We start from the raw sequence: 19,347 nt of genomic DNA, 5'->3' as shown, positions 1-19,347 counted from the left end.
GTGTGGCTGAAGCAGAGTAAGAAACCACAGTTTTAATACCTTCTCATAGAGAATTTATGGACCTTTCAAGAACTCGAATTATAGAAACACTTGGTATCTGCAATTCCATATCATGGGTTCTTTTTTCACTTAACATAATCTTATGATTATTTTCCTAATTGGTTTCATTTTAATTCACAACAGGAAAGAAGGTGGGAAAGATAAGGTAATATGAAGTTGTCATATTTATCTTTTTTAGCATTTGAAAAGGAAAAATCTTTCCCATTAATTTTGTGCCTTAATGCTACGTAGTCTGAATTCTATGATGTTAACTTTAATAACCACTTCTGAAAGATATCTTCTCTTTTTCTAACACAATCGTTTTCAGAATTCTCCAACTTTGTCTGCCAAGCCAAATCTGTAAAAATCAAGGTTCTAGTGCCATAAAAGACATTCATTACGCCAATCATCATATTACTAGGGAGGGAGCTGGCAGGACACTAATGGCACATAACGGTGCTGGCATCAGACTAACTCCAGACTCTCACATCCACAACAGCTGTTAGGTCTATGATGTCCCCAGAGAGTTTCTGAAATTCATCTGGATGAGCTCCGGATTGAGGAAGAGACTGTTCAGTCTTCTCCTACAGCAATATTCCCAATGGGTATAAAATAGTGCCCCTGGGCACCTTTTTCAAGAGAAAAGTGATAATCAGTTTTCTAAGCACTGTGGTTCATTTTCAAATCTATGTGCCTACTTACCTATATACCTGCCATAAGTTTCCATAACTAGTAATATAATGCACTATACCAAGATACTCTTAATTTCTACCACTTCTTGTGGGGTAGAGAGCATCCGATGTAAAATTTCACTTCCTGTCCAACAAAACTGGCTTTAACTAGTACCAGAGAACTATAAACAATACTTTTTTTTTTTGAAACGTTCTAACAACCCAGTATAACTAAATAGGTTTTCCTCTTCTTCCAAATTTCTTTTAAGAAAACACATCTGGGCTGAAGCCTAATCAAAAAAAGATTTATTCAAAAGCAAATTTTAATGTCTGATTTCTTAACATATGAAAAGGGATTATTGGAAAGCAGCCAAGGAAAGGTCTTCAAGTAACAGACTTATTCATGTTCTTTTTATTAAATTTTTTTTTTCTTTTTATACAATTTTTAAAGGTTACTTTCCATTTTCAGTTATTACTATATTCACTGTAAATATTCACTATATTCCCCATGTTGTACAATACACCCTTGAGCCTATTTTATACCCAATAGTTTGTACCTCCTACTCCCCCACCCCAATATTGTCCCTCCCTACTCATGTTCTTATAGGCTCAAGGACTAAAGAGAAGAGCATTATGTTGAGGAGTAAGATATGCATGTTAGTTACCATACTCTCTTGCTTTGGTGGAATAATCAAAGGCCGTGAGCTGTCCACTCAGGTTGCTACAACTTCTGAATGAGCAATCCTCTGCTTTGTTCAGATGATAAGCGATATTATTTAACAAATCACAACAGCTCATTTTAAGCATCTTTGATTTATCTTTCCCACTATTTAATTCCACTGTGATTTTCTACTTGCAGATCTCGTTCTGGTTTCTCAAGAAACTTTAGCTAGAGCCAATATGTCAATATTTTCCATTTTCCATATCTACCTACCCAGTCTCACCAGAATCACACTCTCATTTCCACTTGTATGTCTGTCAGCATCTCTAATTCATTATATTCTCCTCGTACTAGACCTCTGTTGTTTTTTGCCTGACCAGATCCATTTCCCCTTCTTTCTTGCTATTTCTGTGGTAGCTCAACCCAGTTTTTCTTTGGGGAACCACTCTTCTGCCATTTAATACAGTCTTAGAGAGGCCAATCAGATGTTCTGTCCCTAGAATTTAACTCTTGAGCTGAAAGTGACAAATTCTGAAAATGATTAGAGTTCATGATTCCAATGGCAAAGCCATAAAGAGACTGCCCAATAGATCTCTGGCGCTCTCTTGTTTCCTGTCCTTTCAGAGTTCTGGTTCTTCGGCTTTTTCTCCTTTCTATGAGCTACTCAATAAACTTTCAATAATTAAGTTAGACTATTGATTACTACAAAAAAAAAAACTTAATACACTCCTAAAATGCTCTCCTTCTCCTAACTTCCCTATTTCTGTTAGTGAAACTACAATCCTCTCTGTCACCTTGGCTGAAAATGTCAAGTACATTTTTATGCTTCCTCATAAAATTGGATGCTTGTCCTCATCCAATCCAGTGACAGGATTTGTAGACCTGTAGACCCTAACTCTGCAGCATCCCTTGATATTTCTTCCTATCTACACCCATGGCCACCTCTCAGACCCACATCCCATCTGCCTTAGAAAGACAGTACAATGGAAAGATCGGGGGCTTCAGATTCTCCCCAACCCAGGCTTAAAATCTGGCTTTTCTACTTGTTAGCTATACGCTGCCTTGAACAAGCTAATTAACCTCTCTGAGCCTTCCTTTTTTCATTTGTTAATAGTACCTATCTCATAACCTTATTGTAAATATTAAATAAGATCATATGGATAAAATTCCTTATAAAGTTTATGGCTTATAGTTGGTATTCAGTTTAGTTACTGCTGTGTGTTACCAATTTCACTAGTTTCTAACTGGGCCCTGCCTTCATTTTTTTCTCCATTCCAATAGTTTTGGTACAGTAATGCCAGATTAATTTTCATATATATATTTTTAAATTCATGTAACTTCTTTAAGCTGATAGCTTTGAAAATTCCCCTGATCTAACAAATTAAATTCAGGCCCTAACTGCATATCAGTCAAGGTCCTCTATGATACCTTCTATTATTCTCAACTCAATCTGTACCCAGGATAAACAGAACAACTGGTTGTTCCATGAACACTCTCTCCCCTTTCTCTCTTACATTTCTTTGCTCATCCTTTTATCTCTGTATTCCTGTCAAATTTCTATTTGTTAGAATCTTAGATGAGTAAATAAATGTAAAAGACTTAAAATAGTGTCTGGCATATAGTAAGTGCTCCCCAGTAAATGTTACTTGCTGTTATGACACTCAGTGCCTATAAAATGCAATGTGTGAGGGTAGGAGGGGAGGGGTTAGAGAAGAGGTAGAATTATATCTAATTGTTAAATCAGTAAGAATGAAAATCCTGGGGAATTCCCTGGTGGTCCAGTGGTTAGGACTCTATGCTCTCACTGCCGAAGGCCCACGTTTGATCCCTGGTCGGGGAACTAAAATCCCACAAACTGAGCGACATGGCCCAAAAAAACACAAAAGAATGAAATCCTATCCATTCTGGGCTTTAAGAATGAAAGATGAATAAGAGATAACCATCGTCCTCAAGGATCACAGTCTAGAGAGGAAACAGGTACATAAATAAGTATAAGAATGCTACTATAGACTATGTACAAAGGCATTTTGAAAGTCTTCCAAAGATTTCTTCTGGCAAATCTTTCATACATAATAATTGTAATACACAATTTTAACTGTTGGGAGAAAATAACCTAGTTATTCTTCAAAGTCGACTTCAAATCGTTCTTCAGCCATGAAGCCTTTTTCCATCTTCCCAAATATATGGCCTTCCCATCCAAGCATGTTGTACCTGACCTAGAACACTTATTACTGTTTACACACTTGCTTTATTCACCTTACTGAATTATAAGCCTTAAGGCAAGAATTGTATCTTGCTCATCTTTATATACTCTGAAGTATATAGCATCATGTCCTGCACATGATAGGTGCCTAATAAATATTTTTTAAATTGGATAGCATTACCTTCAAAGGATTTCTCAATGATTTGATTTGATTTGATTTTTATTGTGGTGAACATTAATTGTAAGAAAACAGTTGTCTTTCCTATAGGTTAACCATCCAGTTGTTCCATTCCATTAGCATGGAATATTAATCCAGACTATATTTATCATAACATCAATTACAAGCATTAAAATATATCATTGTTTCTACATTTCTATATTTCTCTTAGGTCAATACTTTATTGGATAACTAATTCAAAAAATGACTCTATTTCTGGGCTTCCCTGGTGGCGCAGTGGTTGAGAATCCGCCTGCCGATGCAGGGGACACGGGTTCGTGCCCCGGTCCGGGAAGATCCCACATGCCGCGGAGCAGCTGGGCCCGTGAGCCATGGCCGCTGAGCCTGCGCGTCCGGAGCCTGTGCTCTGCAACGGGAGAGGCCACAACAGTGAGAGGCCCGCGTACCACAAAAAAAAAAAAAAAAAAAAAAATGACTCTATTTCTTTTGAGTGACTTTTCATGGTTTCTTATGGATTATGTCATATGAATCACTCAAGGCTTAAGGAGTTATGCCACTTGGATTTACTTACGATTGTTTTTTGTTTTGTTTTGTTTTACTTTTTTTTCTAAATAACTAATACCATTTTCATTTACTTTCTGTAGGTAAATGTGAGTGTAAGGAACAGGTGTTAAGAAACTCCAAGGCATTCTGTGGAATGAAATATTCATACGGTGAGTTTGAAGTGCTTGAATGCTTCTAAGGATCTATTCAGACTAAGTACGAAGAGTTTTTAAGGAAATGGGTGGCCTGGTTTATGACATTCACAGTAAATCAAAGCACTAGTCTTATATAATAATAGTAAACATAGTAGTCTGGCCTTGACCTAGATTTTCCTCATAGAGATAGTGTTGAATGTAATGGTGAGAGCAGGAGGCTTTTAGAGCAAAAGCAGGGTTATCCTGCTATGTGGAAAAGAGGCAAACAAGCAAAAGAAAAATATCATGACACAGAATCCTTTCTTATAAATGCTTCTTGTATTAGTAATCTAAAAGGGAAGTCTCTAGCCACTTAAATGATTTCTCAGCCAGTTTATCCTGTAGTACTACTAGGCAGAAATCAGTTTAAAGCAGTATATTTCACAGTGATTAAAAGCTCAGGCTTTGGGCTCAGACCTACATGGGTTTTATTTGTGGTTTATTGGGTGGGTAACTTAACATCTCCAGACTTCCTCATCTGTAAAATAGGGATGATGCCACCTTCCCCATGAAATGAGATTTTTGAAAAGCACACAGCTCATTACCTTGCACATACTAGATGCTCAGTCAGTGTTAGGGAGGAGGAAGGGGAAATATAGTGGGGAGGCCTTGAGACGAGCTCTCTGTCTGAGTCTCTTCCCTGACCTCTCTGTATACTCTAGACTCCTCTACCTTGCAAATGCCAGGAAAATAGTATATGGACAAAGGAAAATGCCATTGCCCTAAGTAAAGACTGTTACTATCTTCAAATTGTAAATGGCTTTATGTTTATTATTAAGTATATTAAAGATGCTTTATCTTGCCAACATATCATTGACCAGTGTCTGAATCTTTTTATTATTCCATAATGTATACAGCATTATTTATTATTTATGCATTACAATGAAGAGAAAGGTTTTTTTGTTTTTTGGTGGTTTTTTTTTTGCAGTACGCGGGCCTCTCACTGTTGCGGCCTCCCCCACTGCGGAGCATAGGCTCCGGACGCGCAGGCTCAGCGGCCATGGCTCACGGGCCCAGCCGCTCTGCGGCATGTGGGATCTTCCCGGACCGGGGCATGAACCCACGTCCCCTGCATTGGCAGGAGGACTCTGAACCACTGCGCCACCAGGGAAGCCCCCTAGAAAGTTGTTTTTTTTTTTTTTTTTTGCGGTATGCGGGCTTCTCACTGTTGTGGCCTCTCCCGTTGCGGAGCACAGGCTCCGGACGCGCAGGCCTAGCGGCCATGGCTCACGGGCTTAGTTGCTCCGCGGCATGTGGGATCTTCCCGGACCAGGGCACGAACCAGTGTCTCCTGCATCGGCAGGCGGATTCTCAACGACTGCGCCACCAGGGAAGACCCCCCTAGAAAGTTTTAAGTCATGATTTCTGAAACAAAATGTTTAGGTTCTTGATAACATTGTATTTAATGTCATAAAAGATAAAAACATAAATGTTAAAAACCTCATAAATCTTATCTAAAATTATGTGCATATTTCCCTCCTTTCACCTGCCAACTTGGTTAAATAATAGAAGCAAACTTTTGAAGTGCATAGTGCCCAGTAAAGAAAAGTCAGTTTAGAGGGAAAGGTATTTACTATTAAAAGCAAAAAAACATGACAATTTAGTCCAAAGTCATTCAGTTCAATAGAAATATCAACTGGTTTTCATTATCACATAGATTCAGTAGCTCTTTGACTGAATTTACAAACAACCACATTGGTATCTTTTAATACAACTGTATTATTTTCTGCTTAAGAGAACTTGAATGCTTTTAATGATGTCATGAAGTATCTTGGTGTTATTAAGTGCAGTACACCTATAGACTTGGGGAAAAATGGTCTCCCCATCCCCATTCTCTGGCTTAATAGAAAAAATACTAGATTCATTTTGTTTATTCTTTTAGCAAATATTTATTGAGTTATAATAGTGAATCGATAAGGTTCCTGCTCTCTTTGAGCTTACAGTCTAGTAGAAAAATAATAGTGAACATTTATTGAGCATTGGCCATGTGCTAGGGGCTACTACAATATGTACCCTTCATGCATTTATCTTATCAGGGTTCTAGTCCAAAGTCTACCTCTAATCAATCAGTCATACACGTTTGAGCAGTTCACTTAATTAGTTAAAACTTGCTTCCTCATACATAAAACAAGACTAGATGAGCTCTTAAGAGCCCTTAGACGTCTAAAATTTGGTGAATCTATAATTTGATGAATTTGATGAATCTATAAAAAAAACATGGGGCTTCCCTGGTGTCACAGTGGTTAAGAATCTGCCTGCCAATGCAGGGAACACGGGTTCGAGCCCTGGTCCAGGAAGATACCACGTGCCACAGAGCAACTAAGCCCGTGCACCACAACTACTGAGCCTGTGCTCTAGAGCCCGTAAGCTACAACTATGGAAGCCCACGTGCCTAGAGCCCATGCTCCGCAACAAGAGAAGCCACCGCAACGAGAAGCCCGTGCACCTCAATGAAGAGTAGCCCCCGCTCACCACAACTAGAGAAAGCCTGTGTGCAGCAACGAAGACCCACCGTAGCCAAAACTAAATAAATAAAATAAATAAGTAAATTAAAAAGAAAAACAAAAACATGGCCGTCTGACAGCCATATTCTCAGGATATGGTACCAGCCAAGTTAGGGTTCTTTTATTACACACAATCTTCCATCATCTTCCAAGATATAGATAAGCCAGTAAGAACTCTCCTAATAATACAGAACATTGCATTCAGTGTTCCTTAGGTCTATGTTTTTCCCCACCCCAATTTATCCCATTACTTGATCCCTATCCACATCCATTTCACAGATGGAAGAACATAATAGAATCAGGAGTCATATTGAAAACTGGAGCTCTGCCATCACGTAGCACAGCTTCCTAATCCCAGTCAGCTTGCATTTTACACCAGGGAAGAAAATTAAGTAATCAATAATATTATTTAATCTCTTTAGAATACATAAAATATGTCCTGGCAGTAACCTTTTGCTTTTTGTCATAACATTACACAAAACTAGCTATAAGAGTATAATATAGTCAGAATCTAAATAAAAACCAGGACAAGAATTCTACTTCCTGTGCATCTTTTTTCTATTTAGTTTTGATAGCTGAATGTGTTTAAGATTTATTTGCAGTAGGCAAATGGCTGATATTCTCTTAGCATGGTGATATGGTCAGAAGTTGCAGTTGAAAAATGTTAAGAAGAGGATAGTTAATATAGATAAATGAGATGAAGTCAGTGCAAAATCAATGAGCCTAATGATTTTCTTTCTTTTTATTGAGGTATATACAGTTAATGTACAATATTATATGTTTCATGTGTACAACTAACGATTCACAATTTTTAAAGATTATATTCCATTTACAGTTATTATAAAATATTGACTATATTCCCTGTGTTGTACAATACAATATATTCTTGTAGCTTATCTATTTTATACATAGTAGTTTGTACCTCTTAATCCCTAATGATTTTTAAAGCAAATTTCCACATTATCATCATTGGTTCACTTTTCCATTATACTCTGAAATGCATATTTAAGTTGTTCAAAGCTCAAAGGAGAGTATGAAATTCTATGCGTTTTGACTTTTGGAATTGTGTTGTTACAGTGCTAAAAATAAAGATTTTATCAGCTCATGATAAAGGATCTCATGCTGAGGTCAATGTGAAGATTAAAAAAGTCTTAAAATCCACCAAATTGAAAATTTTACGAGGAAAACGAACATTATATCCAGAATCATGGACTAACAGAGGCTGCACTTGTCCAATCCTCAACCCTGGTGAGCATTAGTCTCTTCTAGCTTGTTACCTACCGTGTTTCTGCTGATTTGCTGCTTGTCCTACATTCTCTGAACCACAACCTAAATAAACTCAGCAAGAGTATCTCTCCTTTTCACCATCTGATCTAGGGAAAATCCAAATGGAATTCTTTGAACTGACATCAAAATTTTTTTCTCTTTCACATGCTCTATAAAAGTAAAATATTTTAAAATCAATATAATATTTTTTGTCCTGAAAGAGGAGTCTCAGATTGGTTCCAGGTGTCAGTAGCAAAGAAAGCACTTTCATGAATTTATCTGCCAATAATACTGTATTGGAAAGCTAGGTCCTATTATGATGCCCTGGTTAGAACTTGCTCCCAAGAGGAAGTTCAAATGCAAAATTCCATCTGTGCAAATAATATCTAATTCATTTTTACTGTTGCATGAGAAGCATCTGTTTCTCCTGGATAGAAAACAACTCTCAAGTTCTCATCATCTTCTTTTTCATTAAATGATCATTTTGGTTTCAAATTAGAAACAGCAAAAATAAACAAACAACAACAAAACTACAGAATCTTAGAGAAACTTGGAGTGGAGGGAAATTTGCACTTTAAAACATTGTGGCAGACATAGAGGCAAGCAAGTAAGCATGGGATTCATACATGTTCACTCTACAAGTACACTCCTCATACTGTGTCATAAGCTGCTTATTTCTGTCTCCCTCATTAAATTTGAGGATGGGATTTAGATTTTTGGCCATACTATCTCCAGGGCCTACCATTAGTACCCAAATAATAGTAACAAAGATACCACAGAGTAAGTTCTAGTAAAACAAATAATATATTTTTTAATCTTCTGTATTTCCCTGTTTACGAAGTTGCCAGCTGTTTCTTAATGGCACTGCTGAAACAGGTGCTTAATTTGTGTTCTGGATCTAATTCTTTTCAAATTTAAGTCCAGGAAACCACAGTTATGTTAAGAAGTCATTTATGGTCTTTGATTAATAAATTTGAGAGAAATAGATAACTGAGTGAGAGAAAGAGAAAGAGAGAGAAAAACTATCAATAAAATACTCCCCACAACCTAAACGATCTACACAGTGATATAAAACTCCTGACTTTTGACTATTGGCTAATCTCTCACACCCTTATATACCTCTTCATATTTTATTTAAATTAATCTAAATTTTAATAAGGAAAATTTTAAAGACATTTTAAAATAAATATGTTTACAGAGAACAAATGAAGTAATCAGAATCTTAGATTTTGAATACTGGGGACTAGGAGTCATCAATGTAAGTTCTGTTTCCCGGGGCTCTTTCTATAAGCACTTTCTACTATCTTGGCAAAAGAAAAAAAAAAAAAAGAAAGAAAGACGTCCACTCAGTTTTTTAGTAAGACATTATAAACAAAAGCTTTGACAATCTGAGCCACCCTCCAGGAAGTGAATTATACTTCCTAATCAGATTTCTGCCAAATAGAGTAAAAGAATCAACCGGGTTCATCACAATTGAAAACATAAGCACAATTATTCAAAGAATTCTTGAAAACATGTTTATTCACTTTGATGAAAAGACTAGAACCTGCCAAAGCAAAACCAGACACTCTTTCATTTCACTTTGTTTTTCCATTTTACAAGTTCAATAGCTAAGGCCAAAGAAAGCTGATAAGAAAACTCTGAAACTTTACACGCCAACATTTCCTTTGCTACTTTTGAAAAGGAGTAATCTAATTGGCATCCCTGAAAATTCATTCATTCCTACATTCATACATACATTTACTCATTCATCAATCATATATTTTAGAATACCAAGACTAGCACTAAAGTATTATATTTTCTTTCTCTATGGATACAAAGTAAACTTTGCACCCTCAAACTTATAGCAAGGTTGGGACTTCCTTGGTGGCGCAGTGTTTAAGAATCCACCTGCCAATGCAGGGGACACGGGTTTGAGCCCTGGGCCGGGAAGATCCCACATGCTGCAGAGCAACTAAGCCCACGTGCCACAACTACTGAGCCTGCGTGCCACAACTACTGCAGCCCACGTGCCTGGAGCCTGCGCTCCGCAACAAAGAGAAGCCCGCGCACAGCAACGAAGAGTAGGCCCCGCTCATCTCAACTAGAGAAAGCCCGTGCACAGCAACAAAGACCCAACGCAGCAAAAAAATATAAATAAATAAATAAATAAATAAAAACTTATAACAAGGTAGATGTCAAAAGCATGGAGATAGGAAAATAAAATATAAATGCTAATAAGTGATACAACAGGTAACATTGTTTCCATGCTAACTTTTGGCATGATGCCATTCCATAATTTATGGATTTATTCAGCATCATTTTTATTAGTTTAATTTATATTTATACTTCAAAGGAATGGCAAACTCCTATATTTGTTCTATTTATAGTTTCAAAGTAAATTCATTTAAAATACTAGTCTTAACACTGAAAGTTTCCTAAAAATTGTTTATCGTATTTTTAAATGAGGATTTTATTATTTTAGAGATGATATAAACAATATCAAGATGATTATGTTTTAACTAGTCTGTTAAATATTGGGATTCTTTTTCATGAAGAAGCTAAGGTTACCCTTTAAAGAATTTAACTACCTTATAATCCATCTTACATATATATGTATATATTTTAACAAAAATGAAATAAGTATATGCTTCATTCTGCAACCTACTTTATTCAGTTATTATCTTTACCTTCAGTTTTAATTTTCATATACTCTGTAATACTCAGATCATATTCCAATTTCCCAATTGATCCCAAAATGTTCTTTAGACGTGGTTTGTCCTTGCCAGTATTCAATCCAGAATCACACATTGTACCTAGTTTTTAAGTCCCTCAAGTATCTTTTATTCATGCAGAGTTTCTTTTTAGTATTGAAGAAATTATTATTGTTGAAGAAACCGGGCCAGGTGTCCTGTAGATTATCCTGCCTTCTATATTTGTCTGGTTGGTTCTTTGTGTGTTGTCATTTAGCTTGTCTCTCTACTTCCTATATTTCTTGTAATCATAAAGAAAAGTTTGAAAGACTCAAGATAAACATTTTGTCTAGAATTCATCATAGATATTGTTGTGTGCTTCATGTTAAATCACATCATGTTAAATCACATCACAAGATATATAATACCTGGATGACCCACCGTCAGGGTTGCTAAACTTGACTGGGGTTGGAGTGATTACAGCCTGATCTCTCCATTGGGTTCCCTTTTGAGACTAGAACAAAATGAGTATGAGTTACTTAGTCACTAAGCAAACATCCAGTTCCCCATTAACTATTCAATTTAATGATTTTATCACCAATTGGCAATCCTTTCCTCAATGAATAATTTCATTAGAATTTGAGAAATGATGTTTTTCTAATTTCACCTAATTCCCTTCATTTATCAATTAACATTATTCTGTAAGAGGACTTTCTCTCCCAAGCGGGGCTATTAGGTTACCATGAAATATAGTTCCTATTATAAAAGCACGATAAATGCTAAATTCTTTCCTTTAATTTCCAATTTCCAAAGTAAGGAATGGTTTTAACAACTGTCTCAAGATGACAAGTTAATTTTTCTCTGGATTTCTCTTTTTTTGAGTATCGCTTTGGAATTATGGATTTTTGTTGATTCAGTATGTTAACACACACACAATTATTACATTCTTCGTGCTCAAATTATCACAACTTTGGTGAGTTATAACCCTCCCTTGCTGGTTCCTGTATCCTTTTAAAATGATTCCCATTAACCTTTGTAAGCTTCCTTGCTTTTTTTAGTACAATAAGAAATCCCATGCGTACCTGTATCTTCCTGCCCTGGACCTAAAAAAAAAAGCATTTCTTCAAGAAGCCTTGTTTTGTTTTGTCTTTAGTGAGACCTGTTATTAGAGACATTATGTTTGTTACAGGTGTTCATTACCACTGGAATGACATTTTTAAAGCCATTTTAGTGAATGAACAAGACTGTATATATTAAACCATGAGTTTAAATTGATATTTTCGATTGAATTTTAACATCTCGTATTTTCCCTTAACTTGAGTTTTAAAGTGTATGTCTCGTGGGCTTCCTGGGCTTCCCTGGTGGCGCAGTGATTAAGAGTCCGCCTGCCGATGCAGGGGATACGGGTTCGTGCCCCGGTCCGGGAAGATCCCACATGCCGCGGAGCGGCTGGGCCAGTGAGCCGTGGCCGCTGAGCCTGCACGTCCAGAGCCTGTGCTCCGCAACTGGAGAGGCCACAACAGTGAGAGGCCCGCGTACGGCAAAAAAAAAAAAAAAAAAAAAGTATATGTCTCTTTATCTTATATAGGAAAGTTTTATTTTATAAATGTAATTACTTATTTGCTCTACCCTATAATATTAAAGAAAATTGTTTCAAAATACTAATATTGATATTACTACAGACATGTACTGAGGGAGATTATCACATTTCTTTTTATTAATGTATAGATTAATGAGATTGTCCTTTTGGATTTTTATGTTTGTTAGCCAAAATTTTTACTTGAAGCCTGAAAAGAATTTTGAATTATAAAGTCAGTACTAGTCAAGTCTCATCTTTTTTTTTAAGTTTGACAAACAAACATTCTATATTCCAAAAACACATCGATTTTACATAGGAGATATGTGTTATTTTGTATAATCCATAGCTCTCTTCCAATACATTTTCCCAAATGATTGTTTCACTTTTATAAAATCCTCCTTAATATACACTACCATACATAGTGAGTCTCCAAGAAGTATTGAACTGTAGCAGCATGTTAAGTACCCACAGAATCCTCACTTCTTCACCATAGAGGGAAAGAGTAAAAGTTCAACAATCAGACAGGCCTGAGCTTGAGTCAGGGTGCACTGCTTACTGGGAAACACTGTTTCTCAATCTTGCCAAGCCTCTGTTTCTTCATTTGTAAAACAAGGAAAGAAGAAAGGTAATACCTACACTTCATAGGGTTATTTTCAAGATTAAATGAGATAATACATTTAAAGCACTTAGCACATAATAAATATTTACTAAGTGTCAGCTATTATTGCCTATGACTCCCTATTTCAACTATGAATTTATAAAACCGTGAACCATGTATATATAAAACTGCTAAAGTCACATCTCTCCCTTCAATAAACTATGATACTACATAGTCCCTAATTTTGTTCTCTTTCAGGTTTGGAGTACCTTGTAGCAGGACATGAGGATGTAAGAACAGGCAAACTAGTCGTGAATATGAAAAGTTTTGTCCAGCACTGGAAACCATCTCTTGGAAGAAAAGTCATGGATATTTTGAAAAGAGAGTGCAAGTAGCAGAAAAGGTGTATAGCACATAATGGCAATTCTCTATGTACAAAACACAAACTTAATGGAAAGGAGACCTCAAAGATGAAACTGGAATTTTTTTTAGTGCCAAAATATATAGAAATGTTCCAATGCATGGCCCTTGTCTACCCTATCTCTTTTGGGCCCATGTTTAAATACAGTTTGCTTCATAAAGTGGAATGAAAAATCCAATACCGATACCTATTTTCTATGGGACTGATTCTGAAATTCATAACTATGAAGAATATTTTAATAGCAGTAAGATGTTTAGCAGTAATCCATTAAGGGCAATGCACCTAACAAGGACTCCTCCCATCTTCAGATATGTTACTTACATTTGTGCTACTTGAAGTAATTAATGAGATTTTAAGGAATCCCCAACCCTACTATCAGAAAAGGTGTTTCTTAAAAAGAGCCTTCTCTTGCGTGATGTGTGTGAACTTTGGTCTGTGGGGTGTTAAATGGAACCTCTCCACATGTATATAGTATTTCATTGTATAAAGCACTTTACTACCTACCACTTGTGTTGTGAAAGTTTGGAGACTGCCGTTGACAAAAAAAAAGAGAAGAAAAGGGCACGTAAGAAAAACTGCTGAAACAGAAGCACTATCACTACGTGTGGAAAAAAAGTGACCACATAATGAAAGTTGTACTCTTTAAACTTGAACACTTGAGAGTAACTATGTGAAGATGCAACCTGAAAGGAGAATATGTTTGCATGAAGTCTCAGCTTTGGGATAGAGGTTAGATTCCACAGATACCAGCCATGATGAAACTTTAAAGAAAACTGAACAAGAGACTCTAAGAGAAAGGAGTCATAAGTGTAGAAAATGTTTGGATAAGGAGGAAATGGACTTTAAATTTTAAAAAGCCCATTTATTTGCAATGCACTTGTATACACTTCAAAAATTATTGTAGACACAATTTGTCTTATTTTTGTGTTTAGTATTTAAACCTGAATATGGAAACAGTTTCCTCCTTGTCTTTATTAACAGTATATGATCATTCTATTCACTCATTTTTGACTCAATGTATGTGATAGTTCACCAAATTACAGTTTTTCATTATTGTTTCTCTTCTGTACTCATGCATAACCACTATACATATTGTTTCTTCTGTACTTGAATATATAAAACGTGAACCACAGTGCCATAAGATTAACTTCACATACAGAACATATTTTTCCTGAGGTCCTGTGGACTTGCAAAAAATATATATATATTGCTTTGTTAATTTTTTATATTTCATATATGTAATAAAGGAATATGATCTCCTGATTTTAGCCTCATTTCCTGATCAACTCTTTCACTGATGCTAAAGATTACCTTCTCTTAATGAGGGAACTCAAATCTAATTCCTTAAACTAAGAAAATCAAATAAGGACCTGGTATTTCTACTCTTATATTCTGGGGTTTGGGGATGGAGTGGAAGCTAATTCAGATGGGTTTGCTTTCTGTAGCTGTTGGACGTGAACTTTTTCATCAGATGCATTGCATTTTTTTATATTACATTTACTTTTTAACTAATTTAAAAAGTAATAAAAGTTCACTGTTGAAAATACAGAAAACCATAATGAGAAAAAAAATGCCTATATTCCAACAATCATGATAATAGCTGTTAGCAGTTTAGCGTAGATGCTGCTAGACTACTTTCTATACATATACATACCTCTTATAGAATTGGAATTATACTATACATACTCTTATGAAGTCTGCTTTTATAACCTGTAGCATATCTCTTAGTTTCTTACCTACTCCTATCTTATCCTCATAGATGGAATGCTATCTAGTATACATCATTTACAAGCAACTTATAAAACATGGTGGTAAGTACATCATACCAAGAAAAATATTTTAAATATGTCAGATATAGGATTTTCTTAAGTTTCAAAATTGCCAGGTTGCCTTCTTTTCCATTTCACTTTATATAAAATAGCTATTACACATTAAAAAGAAGAATATAAATAATGTCTATTTTTTAAAAGAGTAGAAAGATGCCCACAATATATTATTCAGTGAAAGAAAATGACAGAACAATACTTATAGTATTAGCTCCCACCCCCAAAACACGTTTATAATATATATATAGCATCTCAAAAGTTCTGACAGATAGATTATAGTAGTATTTACCCCTGCAAGGAAAAGAGAATTCAAGAATTCTCACCTTTTATTTTGCATATGTCTGCATTGCTTGACTTTCTTTCACTGGACACGTACTGCTTTTGTAATTTATTTTTTAAACACTTAAAATTTAATGAACTGTTTTTAAAGTATGTTCAAGCAAAATCATAACTGAAAGTTGAATTTAGCTAGTTTACCAAATTGCTGGGCCCGTATATGGTCTTCCAGTCTTTTTGATTAAAATCTTCACTAGGTGCTCTTTCAACACCTTTTCTGGCAACATTCCAAAACATAGGTCACTGTTATAATCATTTTTTAATGTTTTGATTCTCAAATCATTTGCAGCCCTTTCACTGCAGTTTTAATTTCCTATGAGCATTATTGGTTTCCAAAGTGAAAAAAAAAGGAAAAAGAGAGAAAAACAGAAGAAACCTCATGTTCCTCTTTGTAAAAGTAAACAACAAAATGAAATGTGAGCAAGCCGCCCCCTGATCCCACTCCCATTCCATCATTCCATCATTCTGCCACACTTCTGTATACTTTCTCACCCTTGGCATCTTTCAAAATAACCATCACAGTACCAAGGCAACAGAATCACATAAAACTTCCATCTATGGCTTCAGATGAACATGAATACTTCCTTCACAAGCTAGTGGGAAAGTCTCTGCCCCCAGAGCTTTATTCTCTGTACTGTTGGGCTTTACTAGCCAGCAGATTAGTTGCATAATCTCCACATACCTATGTGTATAATTTGTCTGAGGTCAACCCAGTCTATGCCTTCTTATTACATCACTTTCCCCATAGAAGAATGTTACTAATATTTCGTATTTGATGCAATGGAAATTCTCAATCACAGGATAATCTTTTAATAGTGAGGTCAAATTTGTAGGGATATGATGGCGAGTCCAAAAAGCAGTGTGCATCTGGCTATGTTAAACAGAGAGCAAGGCCTGTTACGGGTAAACATAGTTCTTTGGGATACTTTGGGTTCTTGCAGAACAAGTCCCTTTCTAAATGATTAGAGACTTATCAACTCTGAAGGGTAGGAAGAAAACACCTTGAAAATTCCTTGTGCTGGCTGTCCCTCTGCCACTGCTCTGGAATGCCTGAGAACAAGGAGCGCGAACACCGCCTTGGCTGTTGAGAGTTTTGTCAGAGGCCCCAGGACTGAATTGCCTTTGTGTTCATTGTTTCAATGAGAAGCAGTCCCCTAACCTAACTTTATCAAAGAGCCAAATTACTCACGATTTATTTCCCACAGTGTGGAAGGAAAATGTTTATGAACAACCTCAAGTTTGCAAGGGAGATTGGTATGATAAAAATGGAATAGAAGCGAAAGGGTGTGTGCCTCGCATGACGGATTTTTTAAAAAAATCGCTCAGAGAATGATTTGTCTGAGAATACTTCTTGAAAAATGATGCCCTTGTTCCTGCTTTCCTACACTTGCGCCAAAGGGATTTAAACATTTCTCTACTTTTTGAGCATTACTGACTGTGTTTGAGACCTGCAATATTTTAAATGACAAATTCTCAGCTTTGTTATTAGTCAACTCACATAGTGAGTTGACTAATAATAAAGTGAATGACCCAAAAAAGCAAAATACTAGTGAGAGACAAAGAAATATGCACCGGGCCAAATAGATAGTTCCAGAATTGAGAAGCATGTTCTGTTAAGAGAGTTTTAGTAAATGCTGAACACATCTCTAGTTTCTTACTATGTAGTCACAAGTGGGTGGCTGTGTTCCAAAGTGTGATCATTAATAATGAGTCAATTTAGAAATCCAAAGCTCTCCAAGATTTACTGGGGATGATCAAACCATAGTGCACTTATCTGAATAGAGGGAAATGGCAGCCAGGCAGGGAAACTTGCTTCCCAGAAAGAAAAATAACCACTGTCAGCAAATTTTCACGGTGAGAACAACATGGTCCACCCAGAGACTCCCTGGACACCCTCTCCTCAGCCAGGGTACCATCAAGGATTTCAAACTTGGTGAATAGAAAATAAGAAAGATAATATATCAGTAGCAATCAATAATTAAGAAGGCACTTTTCTAAATGTTTTACATGTGTTATTCTTATTTGATCTTCCTAAGCACATGCAAAGGACATGCTATTACTACCTCCATTTCCCAGATAAGGAAACTGAGGCACAGAGAGACTAAATTGTCCAAGGACACTCAGCTAATAATTGTGACACCTGGGTTTGAACCCAAGCATTCTAATTCCCAGAGTCCACATTTCAACCACTAAAAGGGGATCCTAGCATTCAGAAAGGAATTCATGTGAGATGATGCCAACCGCACCATTTTCTCCATTGGCCATTTCATTTATTTATTTATTTATTTATTGAAGTATAGTTGATTTACAATGTTGTGCTAGTTTCTGATGTACAGCGAAGTGACTCAGTTATACATATATATATACATTCTTTTTCATATACTTTTCCCCTATGGTTTATTATAGGATATTGAATATAGTTCCCTGTGCTATACAATAAGACCTTGTTGTTTATCCATTCTATATATAATGGATATATATCCATATATATGTTATATATAAGTTTGCATCTGCTAGTCCCATACTCCCAATCCAACCCTCCCCCACCCCCCTCCTCCTTGGCAACCACAAGTCTGTTGTCTGTGTCTGTGAGTCTGTTTCTGTTTCATAGATAAGTTCATTTGTGTCATATTTTAGACTACACATGGCTGTTTCTTTTAGATCATAGTTGAGGGAAGAACACTGAAGGTCAGCATTTCTCCCAGTTTTCCTTCTCTGTACTCCAGATTATAATGTATCCCATTATTCCACCTTGCGATTACATAATTTTCTACTATCTTTCTCATTATTACATTGCCATTAGAGTAAAACTGTTTACCATAATTTATACTAAGATGAAGTAATAAGAGTCCATTTTTTACCTTTGCTCTTTTCCTCTTGATCTGATTTTCTGAGATCTATTTAGGCATAAGGTCCACTTTTGCATTTATCAGTAATGTCCCTGAACAAGCTACTATACAATTCAACAGCATTTCAATCAGTTCTCTCAGCTCTAAATTTTGCTGTGTAGAGCAATTCTGCTTGCAAGATAAATAAGAAGGAATTACACCAGAAAGACACAGGAAATGGAAAAAAAATAGAGAATGTAGGCGCTTGTCAACCAAGCAGAGAGAGCAAGAGGCAAGAAGGAAGGGGTAAAGATATAAGAGAATAAAGGAAAGCAACAGCTGGAAAAGGAGCCAGGTGATCTGTTCTCACAAGAATATGTAAAATATTCTAAAGTAGAACATAGTCAACCAATTCTTCCATTGGTTGACTGAAGTATGTTCATAGATACTTCACATAGATATCATGATTTATATGAGATCATTGCAAATATTTATTACAAAATTTTTCCATCCAACTCTTTTGCTATCAGTTATGTTTGAGGAGTCAGAAAAGCTAAAAAATATAAAGCAACAGAGAAACCTTGGGTGATAGTAATTAGGAAACCAATTGGTTTTACCATATATTGTAATAGAATTTTAAATTTACCTTTTACAAGGTACATAGTCATCAAAATATTTAATACCAGTAAGCATTGCCTAAGACTCATCTTAATAATGATTATCACTTTTGCCCTTATTAAGTGCCAGATGCTGTGCTAAATTTTATACGATTTATCTCCTCAGACCTCACTTAACAATCTTGTGAAGTTGGTACTGTTATTAAACAGA

At 36.0% G+C, this 19,347-nt stretch overlaps 1 protein-coding gene across 5 annotated transcripts in view; it reads left to right on the top strand.

The window, feature by feature from the left end:
• NTN4 (netrin 4) overlaps positions 1-14,791 on the top strand; it is a 111,103-nt gene extending 96,312 nt beyond the window's left edge. For 4 of the 5 annotated variants that reach the window (XM_059080285.2, XM_059080284.2, XM_067009918.1 and 1 more), the window contains 3 exons: positions 4,397-4,465; positions 8,071-8,241; positions 13,367-14,791. In XM_059080285.2, coding sequence (XP_058936268.1) covers positions 4,397-4,465; positions 8,071-8,241; positions 13,367-13,503 — 377 coding nt within the window. In that variant the 3' untranslated portion in view covers positions 13,504-14,791. The remainder of the gene's footprint in view (positions 1-4,396; positions 4,466-8,070; positions 8,242-13,366) is intronic. The other variant, XM_067009916.1, reaches the window with a different exon arrangement.
• Positions 14,792-19,347: the final 4,556 nt, after the last annotated feature.

The sequence above is a fragment of the Kogia breviceps genome, chromosome 12 (assembly GCF_026419965.1).
Source record: "Kogia breviceps isolate mKogBre1 chromosome 12, mKogBre1 haplotype 1, whole genome shotgun sequence".
Lineage (NCBI taxonomy): Eukaryota > Metazoa > Chordata > Mammalia > Artiodactyla > Physeteridae > Kogia > Kogia breviceps.
This window is presented reverse-complemented; position numbering and strand designations above follow the sequence as displayed.